Source organism: Myotis nattereri, assembly GCF_964212035.1.
Source record: "Myotis nattereri genome assembly, chromosome: 15".
Classification (NCBI taxonomy): Eukaryota; Metazoa; Chordata; class Mammalia; order Chiroptera; family Vespertilionidae; genus Myotis; species Myotis nattereri.
In genome coordinates, this window is record NC_138090.1 from 54,912,232 (window position 1) to 54,930,773 (window position 18,542).

At 56.8% G+C, this 18,542-nt stretch overlaps 1 protein-coding gene across 1 annotated transcript; it reads right to left on the reverse strand.

The window, feature by feature from the left end:
* Positions 1-575: 575 nt before the first annotated feature.
* LOC308530478 (leukocyte-associated immunoglobulin-like receptor 1) lies at positions 576-13,002 on the reverse strand. Its single transcript, XM_081107153.1, has 8 exons — positions 12,808-13,002; positions 12,365-12,400; positions 7,274-7,615; positions 3,695-3,805; positions 3,557-3,599; positions 3,405-3,442; positions 2,839-2,891; positions 576-1,675 (listed from the first exon to the last, which is right to left on the reverse strand). The coding sequence occupies exons 1-8, from the start codon at positions 12,839-12,841 to the stop codon at positions 1,529-1,531; spliced, it is 804 nt and encodes a 267-aa protein (XP_080963279.1). The 5' UTR covers positions 12,842-13,002; the 3' UTR covers positions 576-1,528.
* Positions 13,003-18,542: the final 5,540 nt, after the last annotated feature.

Here is an 18,542-nt window from a genome sequence, read left to right on the forward strand (position 1 = left end):
GCTCCAGGAGGGGAGGAAGGTCGGACCAAGGACACGGCTGGAGAGCTGGGTAGGTCCAAATTCTTTGGAGAATGCATGGTGTCCAGTGGGGATGAGTCTGGGTGGGCGCGGGAAGTGGGAACGGGCCATGTCCCTCAGAGTGGACTAACAGCCCGAGGGACCCTCCTGTGCCACCACAGCCTCGCCAAACCTGTGCCCAGACCACACGTGTGTCCAGGATGTGGGCGTATGCATGTATATGCGTTTGTACCAGTGTGTGCATGCATGTGTGCGTGTGCATTTGTGCCTTCACGGGCATGTGTGTGCATGCGGTGTGGGTGTGGGTGTGGGTGTGGGTGTGGGTGTGGGTGTGGGTGTGGGTGTGGGTGAGGGTGTACGCTCAGCAACCTCACCCAGCCAAGCGACCCCTTAGATGTCTGCTCACTCATGACTAAGAACCTCACTCAGATCAGAAATCATCAATCCCCCTTTTTTTCCTGTCTTTTTTCCCTTACTAAGTATTGAGCATCTGTGGAGGCAGAGACTGGGGGCCAGGGACCGTGTACCCCAGCTCCTCATGCAGGGCTGCCGGAGTTGGTTGTGTGAAAACATTTATTGATGCACAAGGTGAAGCAGGATTCAGAGACAATGAGGCATCGGAGATTCGATGCATAAATATGGCCCAGGTTCAAGGCCAACACGTGAAAAGTCTTTAGAGTCGGCTAAGAAGATGGTTCCAACAGTCTCTTGGGGGGAAGGTGGGGATTCACAGGACTGGGTGGAATGAGCTGAGTGACTGTAGGACTGTAGCTGGGTCTCCGGAAACAGCCCACCAACTGTAGCTGGGTCTCTGAAAACTGCTGAGCAACCGTGGTTGGGTCTCTGGAAACTGCTGGACAGCTGTAGCTGGGTTGTTAGATACTGCTGGGCAGTTGTAGCTGGATGTCTGAAAACTGCTGGACAACTGTAGCTGGGTCTCTGGAAACTGCTGGACAACTGTAGCTGGGTCTCTGGAAACTGCTGGACAACTGTAGCTGGGTCTCTGGAAACTGCTGGACAACTGTAGTTGGGTTGTTAGATACTGCTGGGCAGTTGTAGCTGAGTGTCTGAAAACTGCTGGACAACTGTAGCTGGGTCTCTGGAAACTGCTGGACAACTGTAGCTGGGTCCCTAGAAATTTTTGGACAACTGTAGCTGGGTCTCTGGAAACAAGTGTTATATGGGTGCTCCAAGCAGCTGGTGGACTGTAGGGGGCAGCCCTGGTGAAGAACCTCCTAGGTGTTGAGTAGGGTCCCCCGACTCCAGCTCTCGCCTCCAGGAGAAATGAATAGATGGCTGTGAAGAACGGGGTGATTGCAGAGGGAATCCCTCTTCATGGTGCTTCAGGCCTTTGCAAGAGTGACTTGTGGTGGGGGTGGTGGTGACCAGGAAGAAGTCAACGGGGGAGGGAAAGAAGAGACTTATGTAATACTTTAAACAATAAAGAATTTAAATTAAAAAAAAAAAAGATGACTTCTGTCTGTGGGTGCAGAGGCCAGGGGGTGCCGAGTCAGCGTCTGGGGAGCTCTGCGTATGTGCTGCTGTCAGCGGTGGGCTCCGTGGGCTGTGGGGACACAGCTTGGGCTGCCCTGTGGGTGAGGGCCCGCGGGTCCAGCTGGGCGTATGTCACCTCCTGGGCGTCCCCCGCATCAGGGCTCTGAGGGAGAGAGCCAGGGCTGGTTAGTGTGGCTGGGGCAGAGGAGAGGGGGCTGTGGGAAGGACAGACTAGGGCGGCCAGCTTCCACGTGGCCCTGGTGATCCCACCTCCCGATCTCCATTGTGGAGTTCCCGTCCCCATAGCATCAGGGTTGGTCTGTGCAACAGGTAAAGGGTGTCCCAAAATTCACGCAAGATTTGAATTTTGCGTGAGCATTAAAAACAACAACAACAAAAATAAAAGCCTAATTTTACTTGGTTTATTGAATCAGATTCTAATATCTGTTGCCCTTTGATGTCAATCCCTTCAATTTGATAAGCATTACCAAGTACCAATGATGGCCCAGGAGCAGGGACAATGAAGACCAATGAAGACCACGGCTTTGTGTAATGTGCCAGCAAAGCCATGGAGGCCATTTACCCGATGGGCTATTCCATACATAACCCTATATTGTGTACTTTATGGATCAATAAAAAATTTGCAATTTTTAATTATAAACCTGTGATTTCTATCAAAATTACTTCTTGCGTGAATTTTGGGACACCCTTTAGACTATGACAGAAGGGAGGGCATGCCACCTACATGGAGAGGCCTCAAGACACACTGGGCTCCTGCCTTCCCTCCCTGGGGCCCCGCCCTCTGGGGGAGGCGGCTGCCACAGAGAAGCCCGCGTGTGGAGGAACTGAGGGCTCCTGCCCTCCGCCTAGGAGAGTGCCATCTTGCACGTGGACTGCAGCCCCATTCAAGCCTTCGGATGAATGCAGCCCATCATCATGACAGCAGCCTCGTGAGAGTCCTCGAGCCAGAACCACCCAGCAGATTCAATCTGCTTCCAAATTCCGACCCAAGACACTGAGATACTTGTGTGATGCTGTTAAAGTGGGGGCACTTTGGCCTCGGCTGGTGTGATCAGTGGTTAGAGCATTGTCTGCAGACGGAAGGGTCGCAGGTTCAATCCCCGGCCCTGGTTGAGGCACGTGTGGGAGATAACCAGTCGATGTGTCTCTGTCATGTCAATGTTTCTCTCTCTCTCTTTCTCCCCCTCCCTCCCTCCCCTCCCCTCTCTCTGAAAAATCAATGAAAAGAATATCCCCATGTGAGGAATTAAAAAAAAGTTGGGGTTTGTGGCTACACAGAAATAGGTGACTAATCCAGGGACTTACTGGGCTCTGCGTCTCCTTGTTTTTCTCAGGAGGTTCACAGACTACAGCCTCATCTGGGGGTGGGGGGAGAACAGTGGTCAGTTCTTTGGGGTGAACTTTTGCAGCAAATTTGCCTGAAACCTCACAGATTTAGGTTTCCACCTCCAGCTAGAACAGCGGTTCTCAACCTGTGGGTCGCGACCCCTTTGGCGGTCGAACGACCCTTTCACAGGGGTCACCTAAGACCATTGGAAAACACACATATAATTACATACTTTTTTTGTGGTGAATCACTATGCTTTCATTATGTTCACTTTGTAATAATGAAAAGACATCCTGCATATCAGATATTTACATTATGACTCATAACAGTAGCAAAATTACAGTGATGAAGTAGCAACGAAAATAATTTTATGGTTGGGGGTCACCACAACACGAGGAACTGTATGAAAGGGTCGCGGCATGAGGAAGGTTGAGAACCACTGAGCTAGAACATCCAACACTACTGCCCCCTCCCCATTGCTTCCCCAATGGCACTCAATGCCCGGTTCCCTTTCCCCAAGGGGTTCCCTCTCCTTGTCCCTTACCTGGGGTGCCCTCTGTGATGTCAGCTGCTGGGTTGAGCCTGAGGAGAAAGAAAAAGTGAGCATGGGTGGGGCGGAGGGAGTGGGGTGGGGAGGGTGGGGCCTAGAGGCAGAGAACTGGGAGGGGGTCCATGGGTCATTCTCGGGGTCCTCACCTCTCCTGGGGCCTCTTCTCCTCGCCTTTGCTGTGGAGGGACTCTGAGGACAATCAGGGTGTGGATTAGGAAGGAGGCCATCTCCCCAGCACCCCAAACAGCCTTCCCAGGTCGCCCCACCCTGGCCCTGAGACCTACCGTGTTTTCTCTGACGCCGGCGAAGGACTAAGAGTAGGACCAGCAGGAGGAGGCAGAGGAGAACGGCCACGGAGGTCCCAACAAGGACATAAACGTATTTGCTCGACAGGCCTGGGAGAGCAGGGAAGATGGAACCAAAGTGTCCGCAGGATGCACGTATTGAGCACCAACTGCATACCACGCACAGGCTGGGTGCCTGTCGTGTTCACGCTTATGTATCGAATCTCCCACATGCCTAGTAGCCCTGTGACACGGGACCCATCATCCCCATTTCACTAAACCAGGGTCCCGAGCGCGGACGCCCTCTGTCCACAGGACGTTCCCAGAGCTGAGGTGTGAGCAGCGTCCATGCCCATTCTCTTCCCTTCCCCCGGAGGCAGGCTCCGGGTCCAGGTCCTCGGTCCAGATCGCTCACCGCGATTGCTACCGTCCTGTGCACGGGCCTGTGTGTCTCCTGGGAGTGAGGAGCCAGGCGGACATGCGTCCAAGGCCCGAGCTGGACAGAGGAGGCTCGGAGTCTCCAGGTGCCCCCAGGGCGGTCTCCCCGCTCCGGCCCTCACCTGCTCCCCCCAGGACTGCTCTGCCTGCGGGACTTTCTGTGAGGATGGAAATGTCCTACGTCTGTCCTGTCCAAATTGGTAACCACACGTCACTGTATCCACTGACATTTCATTGAAATAAAAGCCAGATTTTCAGCCCGGCCCGCCTGGCTCAGTGGTTGTCGACCTACGAACCCGGAGGTCACAGGTTCAAATCCCGATCAGGGCACATGCCTGGGTTGCAGGCTCGGTCCCCAGCAGGGGGCGTGCAGGAGGCCGCTGATCAATGATGCTCTCTCATCATGGATGTTTCTCTCTCTCTCTCTCTCTTTCTTCCTCTCTGAACTCAATAAAAATACATTTTTTACACCCTCAGCTGCACTAGCCACATTCCCAGGGCTCAGTGGCCACACCTGGCGAACGGTGCGCGCACTGGATGCAGGTACATCAGACCCACTAAGAACAGGAAGGGCCGACCTCCTTCTGGGCCCCACCCCCAGGGCAGGAACCCCCATCCCTGATTCTTCTTTCTTTTTCACTCCAGCCTCTGCTGGGCGTGGACCCCCTTCTGGGAGCGAGGAGGCCGAGCCCCGAGCTCCTCCTGCTGCCTGGAGCCCTGCAGTGAGCGGGCGAGTGGATGGAGCACCAGCCCAGGACCGGGCTTGGCGCATGCGCTGTGCGTCCATCGCGCCTTTGCCGGTGACCTGCTCTGCGCATGCGCACGGCGCCGCCCATGTCACAGGCGGTCAGACTGAGGTCCAAGGGCTCGTCCACGCACAGGCTGCGAGTCTCCCTGTTTTTTCTTCTGGAATCAGGAGGGCATGCCTCCTCATGTCCTCAACTTCCCTTAAGAAAGCAGGAAGCTTCCCCTCCCGGATCCTCCCTCCCCGCCCTGTGACAGCCCAGGCCCCAGGACCCAGGCCCCGCCCCCTGTTCTGCACGCCACTGCCTGTCCTTCCCTTTAAGGCATTTAGCACAATTTAAACTTAGATGTTTACGCAATATGTGTGTCATGTGTGTGCTGTGTGTAACGTAACCTATTTATATATTTATAACAAAATTATGTAATTATAACCTAAGTATAGTGGGTGTAAACATATCTTTAAAATTATGTGATTTCACTTATAAATGTACAACTTGAACCACATAAGTATTTAAAAATATAAATTTAAAAGAACTTATACTATATAAGATATATATGAATTATACATGTTATTATATAACATAGGGTGCGTATTTATGTTCACATTTGCATATACTGGTTGTAGTAATACATGGTATAATTGATCATACTGTATTGTGTATTCATTTGTAATGTGCTTATCATATTAATCATATTATTTATATATTCTATATAATAAAAGGGCAATATGCAAATTGACCCTAAGGGCAGAACAACCAGAACGACCGCTTGACCAGTCACGATGAGGCACACTGACCATCTCTTGGTCCCTTCCCAGGCTCTGATCGCCTGATGCCGAATGGGGAACCAGGGGGTGGGTGGCGGCAGGGGCAGGGCCAGATGCAGGCAGCTGGGGAAGATGGCCCTGATCGCAGGCCAGGCCTAGGGACCATGGCCCCCACACACGAATATCTAATGTATAATCAACTATATACACTAACATAAATTATAGATCTGAAACTTTACCTTGTAAATTATATATTTATATTTGCACATATAGACATACTAGAGGCTCAGTGCATGAAATTCGTGCACTGGGCGGGGGGGGGGCGGTCCCTCAGCCAGGCCTGTGCCCTCTCGCAGTCCCGGATCCCTCAGGGGATGTCCAACTGCCACAGAGGCGGGAGAGGCTCCTGCCACCACCATTGTGCTCACCAGCCATGAGCCCAGCTTCTGGCTCAGCAGCACTTCCCCTGTGGGAGCGCACTGACCACCAGGGGACAGCTCCTGTGTTGAGTGTCTGCCCCCGGTGGTCAGTGTCCATCATAGCGACCAGTTGTTCCACTGTTTGGTCGATTTGCATTTTATTAGCCTTTTATTATATAGGATATGCAGTTTTTTGTTGTTCATTCTAATTAATTCTCCCCACTAGAGTTGGGAGGATGGAGCCTGAGCCCCAGCACAGAGCCCCCCCCCCAAAAAAAACCCCTCCAAGCTGAGGTCTCTACTCACCAGCTGAGAGGGGCTTTGTGTCTGTGATGGGGGTGGAGCTGGAGGTGGAGCTGGGGGAGGAGCTGGGAGTGGAGCTGAGGGTGGAGCTGAGAACTCCTGGGTCTTCTGTGAACAGGGCAGGGGAAGGGTTGAAGCTCTGTGGGGGCTGCCTGGGTTCCTCCCACTCGGCCTGGCCCCCCTCCATTCTGAGCGTCCACCCACAGGCCACATCTGTCCATCACTCAGTCCCAGGCGGCACCCTGAGCTATGGGGGGGTGGGGGTCAGGAGAGGAGGAGAGCCCTGCTCCACTCTGCTGGGGGTTCACTCCTCTCAGCTCCCTGCACCAGCGCCTCTTGGCCTCACAGAACAGAAGGGAGCAGCTCCCCTGAGGCCCAGGGACATGGGGGGAGGGGGAGGCTTGATGGACCCTGAGTCCAGGAGGTCTCAGGGGCTGACCACACACAGGGAAGGACAGCTTCATCCCCCAAATCCCTCAGAGCACCATCCCGCCCTGGTCATGCCCTGCCCCCCTGCCAGACCCATGCCACTTGCCCATGGAGGGTGGTCCCCAGCGGACACATTGCCTGGGCCCCACAGAGCCCGGCCAGGGGAAAGGGCAGGGCACCGCCATCCTGAGGGGAAGGACTCAGGCCCCTTTGAAGGGGTCTGTCCCCACCTGGTGGCTGGAAGCTCAGGCCCCACCCAGCCCAGCAGGGACAGGTGTGTGTCCCTTCTGATGCAGGACTCAGGGTCCAGGCCACCGTGGTGTCCAGATGGGACCAGACTCCAGGGCCCCGAGCCAGGGGTGAAGGCTGAGGGTGATGTGTGCAGAGGGAGGGGAGCCCCAGGGCTGGGGGTGAGCAGGAGGGCAGGGAGCCCGAGGACAGAGACCGGGCTGGGACAGGGAGCAGGTCCCTGGGGCCCACCTGAGGGCAGAGTGGAGTCCTCCTCCTCTGTCACGTGCAGCTGCAGGGGCTCACTGAGCTCAGACCAGCCAAATCTGTGCGTTTGGGAGCTGGGTGCTATGTGATAGCGGCAGAAATAACTCCCAGCAGTGTCTTCACTCACTGCGGGGAAGTGGAATCTGGCCTCTGTCTCCTGCGAACCATCTTGAGACACCTTTTTCTGATCAGGTTGTGCACATTTTCCATTCTTCTCCAGGCGGAATAACTCAGCCCCAATTGGGCTCCGGCACACGAAGGTCACAGACTCTCCCAGGGAGATCACAGGGCCTGGCTCGGCCCTGAGGGAGGGTTTGGGCAGGGCCCCTGGGAGGAAGCAGAGCAGGATCTCAGGCTCCATCATGAGGAAATCTCCTACCTCACACCCCCCCCCCCCCCACCGGGTTTTAAGCTTATAGCTCAGTGGAGCTTAGCAACCCTCACCACAGCCCAATTCTACACCATTCCCACCACCCCTTCGCCAAGAGACCACCCCTTCCCCCTCCAGGAAACTGAGTTCTCATCACTCCAGTAACTGCCCCACGTGACACGCGGACTTCAGTCATGGTGACATCCTGGCCTTTTCTCAGGGGGACACAGGAGGTGTCAGAGCAGCCTGGGGCCCCGGGCACGTCGCCCTCCCCACAGCCACTCCCCAGGGGGACATGAGGGCTGGGAGGGAGGCAGAGGGTGAGGATGAGCAGGTCACTCTGGTGAGAGGGAGACAGGAGTCTGAGAGGGTGTTTCTGAGTGTCCCCAGCTTGGCTCAGCCAAACGGGAGCGTCTGCAATGGGCTCTAAGGGACAGATTCTGATCCCACAATGCTCCGGGGTCTGTTTCTTGGTGATTCCAGGAGACTCAGATGCAAATCCGTCCCCCCAAGTCACTGCACTTAGCCCACTGCACTCCTCTTGCTGGGCCAGGTTTGCAGGCAGCTGGGAGAGATTGTGGGGACCAATGCGGGCTGCAGGGCCCCATGGGAAGTCTAGTGGGGGTGGACACCAGCTCAGACCTGCTCCCAGGACCCCAGTGGTGAGGACCCCTGACTCCAGGGCACGTCCTCTGAGCAGCACTCACTCAGGTTCCCTCTGCATTTCCTGCCACCCTCTCAGCCCATTTCCACTTCCTTGTGATTGAGGTTCCTGAAACCCCAAGTGTCTAAACTGGGCTGGGCAGGGAGGGAGGGCTCTAGCCCTGAAGCAGGAAGAAGGCATCCAAGTTACCCAATCCCCATAGAGGCAGAGCTGGCGGAGCCTCAGCACTCATTCCCTCATACCTTCAGCCACAGCTCAGCTCCCATCTTTCCCTTTACAGATGCCTCCTGGTGCCACTGGCTCCACAAATAGGAGAAACACAGGAGGGTCCCTGCCTTCTTGGGGGAAGGGTAGAGGGAGCACAGGGTGAGGGGGAGTGTGCAAACCACAGCCATTCGCTGTGATACTCACCCAGGGCTGAGTGTGGGAGGCTCAGGCTGAGTGTGGGAGGCTCAGGGTGAGTGTGTGAGGCTCAGGAGGAGTGAGGGAGGCTCAGGGTGAGTGTGGGAGGCTCAATGGTGAGTGTGGGAGGCTCAGGGTGAGTGTGGGAGGCTCAGGGTGAGTGAGGGAGGCTCAGGGTGAGTGTGGGAGGCTCAATGGTGAGTGTGGGAGGCTCAGGGTGAGTGTGGGAGGCTCAATGGTGAGTGTGGGAGGCTCAGGGTGAGTGTGGGAGGCTCAGGGTGAGTGTGGGAGGCCCAGGGTGAGTGAGGGAGGCTCAGGGTGAGTGTGGGAGGCTCAGGGTGAGTGTGGGAAGCCCAGGGTGAGTGTGGGAGGCCCAGGGTGAGTGTGGGAGGCTCAGGGTGAGTGTGGGAGGCTCAATGGTGAGTGTGGGAGGCTCAGGGTGAGTGTGGGAGGCTCAGGGTGAGTGTGGGAGGCCCAGGGTGAGTGAGGGAGGCTCAGGGTGAGTGTGGGAGGCTGAGGGTGAGTGTGGGAGGCTCAATGGTGAGTGTGGGAGGCTCAGGGTGAGTGTGGGAGGCTCAGGGTGAGTGTGGGAGGCTCAGGGTGAGTGTGGGAGGCTCAATGGTGAGTGTGGGAGGCTCAGGGCTGAGGGTGGGAGGCTCAGGGTGAGTGTGGGAGGCTCAGGGCTGAGTGTGGGAGGCTCAGGGTGAGTGTGGGAGGCTCAATGGTGAGTGTGGGAGGCTCAGGGTGAGTGTGGGAGGCTCAGGGTGAGTGTGGGAGGCCCACGGTGAGTGTGGGAGGCTCAGGGTGAGTGTGGGAGGCTCAGGGTGAGTGTGGGAGACTCAGGGTGAGTGTGGGAGGCTCAATGGTGAGTGTAGGAGGCTCAGGGTGAGTGTGGGAGGCTGAGGGTGAGTGTGGGAGTCTCAATGGTGAGTGTGGGAGGCTCAGGGTGAGTGTGGGAGGCTCAATGGTGAGTGTGGGAGGCTCAGGGTGAGTGTGGGAGGCTCAATGGTGAGTGTGGGAGGCTCAGGGTGAGTGTGGGAGGCTCAGGGCTGAGGGTGGGAGGCTCAGGGTGAGTGTGGGAGGCCCAGGGTGAGTGTGGGAGGCCCAGGGTGAGTGTGGGAGGCTCAATGGTTAGTGTGGGAGGCTCAGGGTGAGTGTGGGAGGCTCAATGGTGAGTGTGGGAGGCTCAGGGTGAGTGTGGGAGGCTCAATGGTGAGTGTGGGAGGCTCAGGGTGAGTGTGGGAGGCCCAGGGTGAGTGTGGGAGGCCCAGGGTGAGTGTGGGAGGCTCAATGGTGAGTGTGGGAGGCTCAGGGTGAGTGTGGGAGTCTCAGGGTGAGTTTGGGAGGCTCAGGGTGAGTGTGGGAGGCCCAGGGTGAGTGAGGGAGGCTCAGGGTGAGTGTGGGAGGCTCAATGGTGAGTGTGGGAGGCTCAGGGTGAGTGTGGGAGGCTCAGGGTGAGTGTGGGAGGCCCAGGGTGAGTGAGGGAGGCTCAGGGTGAGTGTGGGAGGCTCAGGGTGAGTGTGGGAGGCCCAGGGTGAGTGTGGGAGGCCCAGGGTGAGTGTGGGAGGCTCAGGGTGAGTGTGGGAGGCTCAATGGTGAGTGTGGGAGGCTCAGGGTGAGTGTGGGAGGCTCAGGGTGAGTGTGGGAGGCCCAGGGTGAGTGAGGGAGGCTCAGGGTGAGTGTGGGAGGCTGAGGGTGAGTGTGGGAGGCTCAATGGTGAGTGTGGGAGGCTCAGGGTGAGTGTGGGAGGCTCAGGGTGAGTGTGGGAGGCTCAATGGTGAGTGTGGGAGGCTCAGGGCTGAGGGTGGGAGGCTCAGGGTGAGTGTGGGAGGCTCAGGGCTGAGTGTGGGAGGCTCAGGGTGAGTGTGGGAGGCTCAATGGTGAGTGTGGGAGGCTCAGGGTGAGTGTGGGAGGCTCAGGGTGAGTGTGGGAGGCCCACGGTGAGTGTGGGAGGCTCAGGGTGAGTGTGGGAGGCTCAGGGTGAGTGTGGGAGACTCAGGGTGAGTGTGGGAGGCTCAATGGTGAGTGTAGGAGGCTCAGGGTGAGTGTGGGAGGCTGAGGGTGAGTGTGGGAGTCTCAATGGTGAGTGTGGGAGGCTCAGGGTGAGTGTGGGAGGCTCAGGGTGAGTGTGGGAGGCTCAATGGTGAGTGTGGGAGGCTCAGGGTGAGTGTGGGAGGCTCAGGGCTGAGGGTGGGAGGCTCAGGGTGAGTGTGGGAGGCCCAGGGTGAGTGTGGGAGGCCCAGGGTGAGTGTGGGAGGCTCAATGGTTAGTGTGGGAGGCTCAGGGTGAGTGTGGGAGGCTCAATGGTGAGTGTGGGAGGCTCAGGGTGAGTGTGGGAGGCTCAATGGTGAGTGTGGGAGGCTCAGGGTGAGTGTGGGAGGCCCAGGGTGAGTGTGGGAGGCCCAGGGTGAGTGTGGGAGGCTCAGGGTGAGTGTGGGAGGCTCAGTGGTGAGTGTGGGAGGCTCAGGGTGAGTGTGGGAGGCTCAGGGTGAGTTTGGGAGGCTCAGGGTGAGTGTGGGAGGCCCAGGGTGAGTGAGGGAGGCTCAGGGTGATTGTGGGAGGCTCAATGGTGAGTGTGGGAGGCTCAGGGTGAGTGTGGGAGGCTCAGGGTGAGTGTGGGAGGCTCAGGGTGAGTGTGGGAGGCTCAATGGTGAGTTTGGGAGGCTCAGGGTTGAGGGTGGGAGGCTCAGGGCTGAGGGTGGGAGGCTCATGGTGAGTGTGGGAGGCTCAGGGCTGAGGGTGGGAGGCTCAGGGTGAGTGTGGGAGGCTCAGGGTGAGTGTGGGAGGCTGAGGGTGAGTGTGGGAGGCTCAATGGTGAGTGTGGGAGGCTCAGGGTGAGTGTGGGAGGCTCAATGGTGAGTGTGGGAGGCTCAGGGCTGAGGGTGGGAGGCTCAGGGTGAGTGTGGGAGGCTCAGGGTGAGTGTGGGAGGCTCAGGGTGAGTGTGGGAGGCTCAATGGTGAGTGTGGGAGGCTCAGGGTGAGTGTGGGAGGCTCAATGGTGAGTGTGGGAGGCTCAGGGCTGAGGGTGGGAGGCTCAGGGTGAGTGTGGGAGGCTCAGGGTGAGTGTGGGAGGCTCAGGGTGAGTGTGGGAGGCTCAGGGCTGAGGGTGGGAGGCTCAGGGTGAGTGTGGGAGGCCCAGGGTTAGTGTGGGAGGCTCAGGGCTGAGGGTGGGAGGCTCAGGGTGAGTGTGGGAGGCTCAGGGTGAGTGTGGGAGGCTCAGGGTGAGTGTGGGAGGCTCAGGGTGACTGTGGGAGGCTCAGGGCTGAGGGTGGGAGGCTCAGGGTGAGTGTGGGAGGCTCAGGGAGAGGGGGGCAGACCTGACCTCTCATCAGAGGCAGAGGGGGGAGGCCCTGAGCTGGGACCAGAGGGTCAGGTGGGAATGAGCCAAGCCCAGCACAGGAGCCTCAGCCTGGGAGGAGGCCGAGGTCCAGCAGGAACAAGGTGTTTGGGAAAGTGAAGGAAAGGCTGGTTTCTGAAGGTAAAGTAGCCAGAGGGCGTGAGAACAGACAGAGCCAGACAAACAGAGAGGCTGGGGCTCATTCCAGCTGAAGATACACCTGGAGAGGATGCTAAGGGAAAGCAATATTTTGCCAGATCATGAAACTTGTATGAAAAACTCCATTTAAAAAGGCGGACTCACCCGGCTGCATGTGGATCGTCTGGCCCAGGCAGAGCACTGCAAGGGAAGGTCTGGTGAGAACAACGCCCAGCACCCGGGTCCTCCTTGGGCTGCAATCAGGGGGCCTTCCTGGAGGCAGCGGGCTGGGCACGGAGAATTTCCCAGGCTCCCTCCTTGGCATTCCCTCTGAGCACAGTCCTGCTTCCCACTCTGAGTTTCCAGACAAATCCCCACCCCCTCTTCCAATCATGTCCTCAGTCAGAACCTGTCCCCACGCCCAGGCACCTGCTTCTAGGACTGACCCTCCCATGGTCACACTTAGGTCAGGGCCAGCGCTGAGGGCCAGGCCCCCAGGAGGGACTGTGAGTCGCCTGGGTTGACTCAGACTGTGCAGGGTTGTGGATGCCTCCCCCAGCTCCCACCCCCTCGGTCCCTGGGATGCGTTCCCTCCATCCAGGACTCACCGAGGCCCAGGAGGGTGGAGGGCCGGGGGCTCATGGCCAGCCCGCAGCCTGCTCAGCCCCGGAGTCAGTCGGTGGGAGGGCAGAGCCTGCAGCTGGCACCGGGCACAGGATGTGTGGGTCAGGCGGTCCTGTCGTTGCTACATCAACGTCCCTGCCCAAAGGGGAAGAGCTTTCTCCAGGCCTTTCCACTGCTCCCTGCTTGAGACAGGCGAGGGCTGTGGCTTCCCCAACCATTTCTCCCCCCACCTCATCCCCTCCCCCCTGCCCTGCCCCGCCCCCGGCTACCCAGCCGCCAGGGATGGGGCTGAGCTGACCTGCGGATGAACCCCTGAGCGCTGACCACACTCTGATCCGCAGGACGAGGCCGAGCTGGGTTTGTGCAGCCACCTGACTTCAGAGTGGGTTCCAGAGCCGCTAACGGACACTGTGCTTTTGCAAGGCCTTACTCCACCTCATGTGGCCATGTCCTCATGTCGAAAATGGGAAGCCGACACTCTCCCTCCAAGTATGTGAGGATACGTTACCTACCCAGCCCGGCCGGCGCGGCTCAGTGGTTGAGCATCAGCCTGTGAACCAGGAGGTATCGGTTCGATTCCCAGTCAAGGGCACAGGCCCAGGTTGCAGGCTCAATCGCCAGTGGGGGGCGTGCAGGAGGCAGCCGACACATGATTCTCTCTATCATGGATGTTCCTCTTTCCCTCCCTCTCCCTTCCTCTCTGAAATCAATAAAAATACATTTTGAAAAGAAACAAAGAGAGAAACCAAGTGGGTGGCATAGGTAAACACTGGAAATTGCTGCCTCCCACAACAACTTCAAAAATACAACGAAAAGACAAAAGGGACATCATCCAGAACTACAGGAAGGCTGGCTGGGTGGAAATTCTACAACTAGAAGGAAAGAGAAAAGCACACTGAGACCCAGAGGAGCTGCAGAAGTAAAGTGCAGAGGTACGTGGCTCGAGCACGCACGGAAATGGGCTGGTACCTGAGGACGTGGCTGTCTTTTTGAATCGGGAGGGAGTCTCAAGCTCCCGACTGCTCTGAACTCCAGTTCCGGGAAGTCTCTGGGGACCCAGGACTCATACAGGGAGAAACTGGACTGTCTGGCAGCAGGCAGAACTCGGAACTTGAGGGCGGCTTTCCCTCAGAGGTGCTTGCAGCAATTACCGGGACACTGAGACACGGACCCCTTAGGGCAGGGCTGAGGATCAGCCATAGCTGCTTGCTCCACCCTGTTGATTCCAAGACCCCGCCCCATCCAGGCTGGGGCAGAGGCTTTTGCATATGAATGCCCTGGCCCTTTGCAATCTGAAAATTACCTAACAAACTGCAGCTGGGCCAAACAGACCCAGAACTTCCAAGAGAAGTCCCAAGGCCTCACAGCAGCTTGCATTGCTTCACAGCTGGGCCTCATCTGGGCACCTCCAAACCCCAAAAAAGAAAGGGGAATCTGCAGATCTCTTCGTAGCTCCAGCTGGGCAGCCTCAGGCAGAGGCTAAATTAGCATCTCCTTAGATCCAAGAGTCAGTGTACCCAGTGGTCAGAGTGGGACCATCCAGATTGCAGCTCCTCAGATCCATAAGGGACACACTCAAGGGGCAGACTCAGTGAGCACCAAAGCCCCACTGAAGCAAGTCTTTCCCCGGAAGGGTGTCTTTAGTACAAAAGTTCTCCCACCGCAGACACAGCTGATTCTCACAGCCAATTGGCCTGGAGGTCAATTCCTCCCAGTGATACCTACAACAATCAAGGCTTAACTACAACAAGACTGTGCACAAAGACCACAAGGGGGTGCACCAAGAGTGTCCACCTCAGGTAATTGGGGAGGCTGAGCCACTGGGCCCTATAGGACACCTAGCACACAAAGCCACTCTATCAACACAGGGAAGCATAAAAAATGCGGAGACAAAGAAACAGGTCACAAATGACAGAAATAGAGGAAAGCAAACGACTGGATATAGAGTTCAAAACCACACTTACAAGGTTTTTCAAGAATTTTATGGAAACCGCCAATAAATTTGTTGAGACCCTGGAGGATATGAAAAAGACCAACTAGAAATTAAGCATACACTGACTGAAATAAAGAATATTATACAGACTCCCAACAGCAGACCAGAGGATCGCAAGAATCAAGTCAAAGATCTGAAATACGAAGAAGCAAATAACACCCAACCGAAAAAGCAAAATGAAAAAAGAATCCAAAAATACGAAGATAGTGTAAGGAGCCTCTGGGACAGCTTCAAGTGTACCAACATCAGAATTATAGGGGTGCCAGAAGATGAGAGAGAGGAAGATATTGAAAACCTATTTGAAGAAATAATGACAGAAAACTTCCCCCACCTGGTGAAAGAAATAGACTTCCAACTCCAGGAAGCACAGAGAACCCAAACAAAAGGAATCCAAAGAGGACCACACCAAGACACGTCATAATTAAAATGCCAAGAGCAAAAGACAAAGAGAGAATATTAAAAGCAGCAAGAGAAAGAAACTCAGTTACCTACAAGGGAGCACCCATACGACTGTCAGCTGATTTCTCAACAGAAACTTTGCAGGCCAGAAGGGAGTGGCAAGAAATATTCAAAGTGATGAATAGCAAGAACCTACAACCAAGATTACTTTATCCAGCAAAGCTATCATTCAGAATTGAAGGTCAGATAAAGAGCTTCACAGATAAGGAAAAGCTAAAGGAGTTCATCACCACCAAACCAGCATTATATGAAATACTGAAAGGTATCCTTTAAGAAGAGGAAGAAAAAAAAGGTAAAGATACAAATGATGAACAACAAATACGCATCTATCAACAAATGAATCTAAAAACCAAGTGAATAAAAAATCTGTTGAACAGAATAAACTGGTGAATATAATAGAATCAGGGGCATAGAAAGGGAGTGGACTGACTATTCTTGGGGGTAAAGGGGTGTGGGGGTGTAGGAAGAGACTGGAAAAAATCATACACCTATGGATGAGGACAGTGGGAGGGGTAAGGGCAGAGGGTGGGGAGGGAACTGGGTGGAGGAGAGCTATGGGGGGGAAAAATGAGGAACAACTGTAATAATCTGAACAATAAAGATTTAATTTTAAAAAAACAACAACAAAGATATGTTAAATTCCCAGTAAGGTACTGAGCGCATCCAAAATATACTGCACCCTGGCCCCTGTGGATCAATGGTTAGAGCACCTGCCCAGGAACCGAAGCTGGATTCCCCATCAAGGGCGGGCACCTGGGTAAGTGGTTCCATCCCCAGCCCGGGTCCGGGGGCATGTGGGAGGCAACCAATGCATGTTTCCCTTTCACATCGATCTCTCCCTCTCTCTCTCTTCTCCCCCACTTTCACTCTCTCTAACAAAATCATGGAAACAAATACCCTCGGGTGAGGATTAACAACAACAAAAAATTAAAAAAAAAAACATATCCTGCTAACAAGAGTTCTCTTCCCATCTCCCCACCCCCCCCCCTCCACCCCCCACCCCCCCAGGGACGCTGGAAACAGGAGAGGGTAAGGTGCCCCATGGGCAAATGTAAAATCCTAAATCAGTGGTTCTCAACCTTCTGGCCCTTTAAATACAGTTCCTCATGTTGTGACCCAACCATGAAATTATTTTCGTGGCTACTTCATAACTGTCATGTTGCTACTGTGATGAATCGTCATGCAAATATCTAATATGCAGGATGGTCTTAGGCGGCCCCTGTGACAGGGTCGTTTGACCGCCAAAGGGGTCGCGACCCACAGGTTGAGAACCGCTGTAGGGATGGGTCAGGAGAGAGGCTGAGGGAACTGGGCCTGAGGGTGGGGGACCCCCCTCCTCCTCTGGGAGCTGGGAGAAAGGGCGGGGCCAGGGTGGGGGAGGGGTTCGTGCCCGGCAATGGCAACTCCATTGCCATAGAAGTGCATCAAATTAACACTCGGTGCGCCTTAAACTTACACAATGTTCTATGTCGATTGCATCTCAGTTTTAAGAAGAGAGATGTGTTTGCATCAGAATGCTTGGCATATTGAAACACCCCGGCGGGGGCCCCCCGCGCTGAGCCGCCCTCCTGCGGGACTGCGATGGGGTCAGGACCCCCATGGACAGACCGGGGCGCTGCCCATGGACCCGGGCCCATCCGCATGCTGCAGCCCTAGGTCTGGCCCTCACTCACAGCGCAGCCCCCCAGAGCTCAAAGAGCCCTGCTTCCTTTTTGTAAAATGTATTTTTATTGCTTTCAGAGAGGAAGCGAGAGGGGGAGAGAAAGAGAGAGAGAGAGAGAAACATCCATGATGAGAGAGAACCATGCATCGGCTGCCTCCTGCGCACCCCACACTGGGGGCCGAGCCTGCACCCCGGCCTGTGCCCTTGACCTGGAATCGACCCGTGACCTCCCGGTTCATGGGGTCCACGCTCAACCGCCGAGCAGAGACCCCTGTTTCTGCGCGTCCCCTCGGGGCTCAGCCCAATGGGGGTGTCTGCAGTGGGCAGAGTCTGACCCCACAAGGCCCAGGGGTCTCTGCGTCTTGGTGATTCCAGGAGACGCACATGCAAAGCGCCCCTGCCCCCCACCCCGCGCCCCAAGTCATGGGGATGAGCCCGCTCCTCCATATGTCACCCTCCTCCTGGGAGAACCTGTGCGCCCAGCCTTGAAAGCAACCTCGGGGTGACAGGAGGGTATGAGGGTGTTTTGTAGGGGGGGGCGTGGATTCACCCACTTGCATCCGGATCCCCCCCACCTACCCGCCCCCACCCCACCCCACCCACCCCCCACGCCTCGATGGAACCAGGAAGGAAGACCTCACCACCGCGCACCCACCTTCATCTGAGGCCCAGGCTGCGGGGGTGGGCAGCCCGGCCCAGCTTCCCATGGGCTCCCACCTGCAGCTCTGGGCGGTGCAAGGCCAGGTGCTCAGGACACGGTTTTCCACCGGACCCCCCTCCTTCCTCCGTCTCCCTGACTCCCGGGGACACGCAGGCGGGCCTGGGGGTGCTCTTGTTAGGTGGGAAGGAAGCCGCTCCCTGCGGGTGCGAGTTCTGCTTAAGCAGCGAGCAAGTGCGCAGGATGTGGTGCGCCCGCGGCTTCAGCAGAACTCGCGCCCGCAGGGAGCGGCTTCCTCCCCCCCACCTTCCCCGACCCGGGGCAGTCCCTGGGCCAGTCCCTGCGCCTCCCCAGACAGGCCGAGCAAGGGCCCGGCTTCCTGGACGGGAGCCCCTCCTCTCCTAACGGGGCCTCACAGGGGGCAGCTCTGTCCCAGCCCATCTCCCCATGGGCACCATGTGGTTTCATCACTGCTGAACTCATGTCAACACAATTTTAATATATATATATACTAGAGGCCCGGTGCACAAAAATTTGTGCCCTGCCGGGGGGGGGGGGGGCGGCGGAGTGGGGGGGGGGGGTCCCTCAGCCTGGCCTGTGCCCTCTCGCAGTCTGGGACCCCTCGGGAGATAACGACCTGCTGGCTTAGGCCTGCTCCGGGTTGGCAGAGGGCAGGCCTAATGCCTAGGTGCAGCCCCTGGTCGGGCTCAGAGCAGGGCCAACTGGGGAGTTGGGGCACCGCCCCCTGTCATGCACAGAGCAGGGCGGATCAGGAGGTTGCGATGCCACGCTCAGGGTAGGGGCGATTGGGGGGTTGGGGCACTGGCCCCTGTCACACTCAAGGCAGGGTCTATGGGGAGGTTGCGGCGCCACCCCCTGTCATGCACAGAGCAGGGCCCATCAGGGGGTTGGGGAGCTCCTCCCTGTCACCCACAGAGCAGGGCCG

Excerpts from the sequence above, each read along its gene's own strand:
- LOC308530478 (XM_081107153.1), bottom strand. The coding sequence starts at position 12,841 with ATGAGCCCCCGGCCCTCCACCCTCCTGGGCCTCG. Across the intron at positions 3,806-7,273 it reads GGACTCCACTCTGCCCTCAG|GCCTGTCGAGCAAATACGTT; the intron begins GTGGGCCCCAGG and ends CTGCTCTCCCAG. Across the intron at positions 3,443-3,556 it reads GAGAAGAGGCCCCAGGAGAG|GCTCAACCCAGCAGCTGACA; the intron begins GTGAGGACCCCG and ends CTTTCTCCTCAG.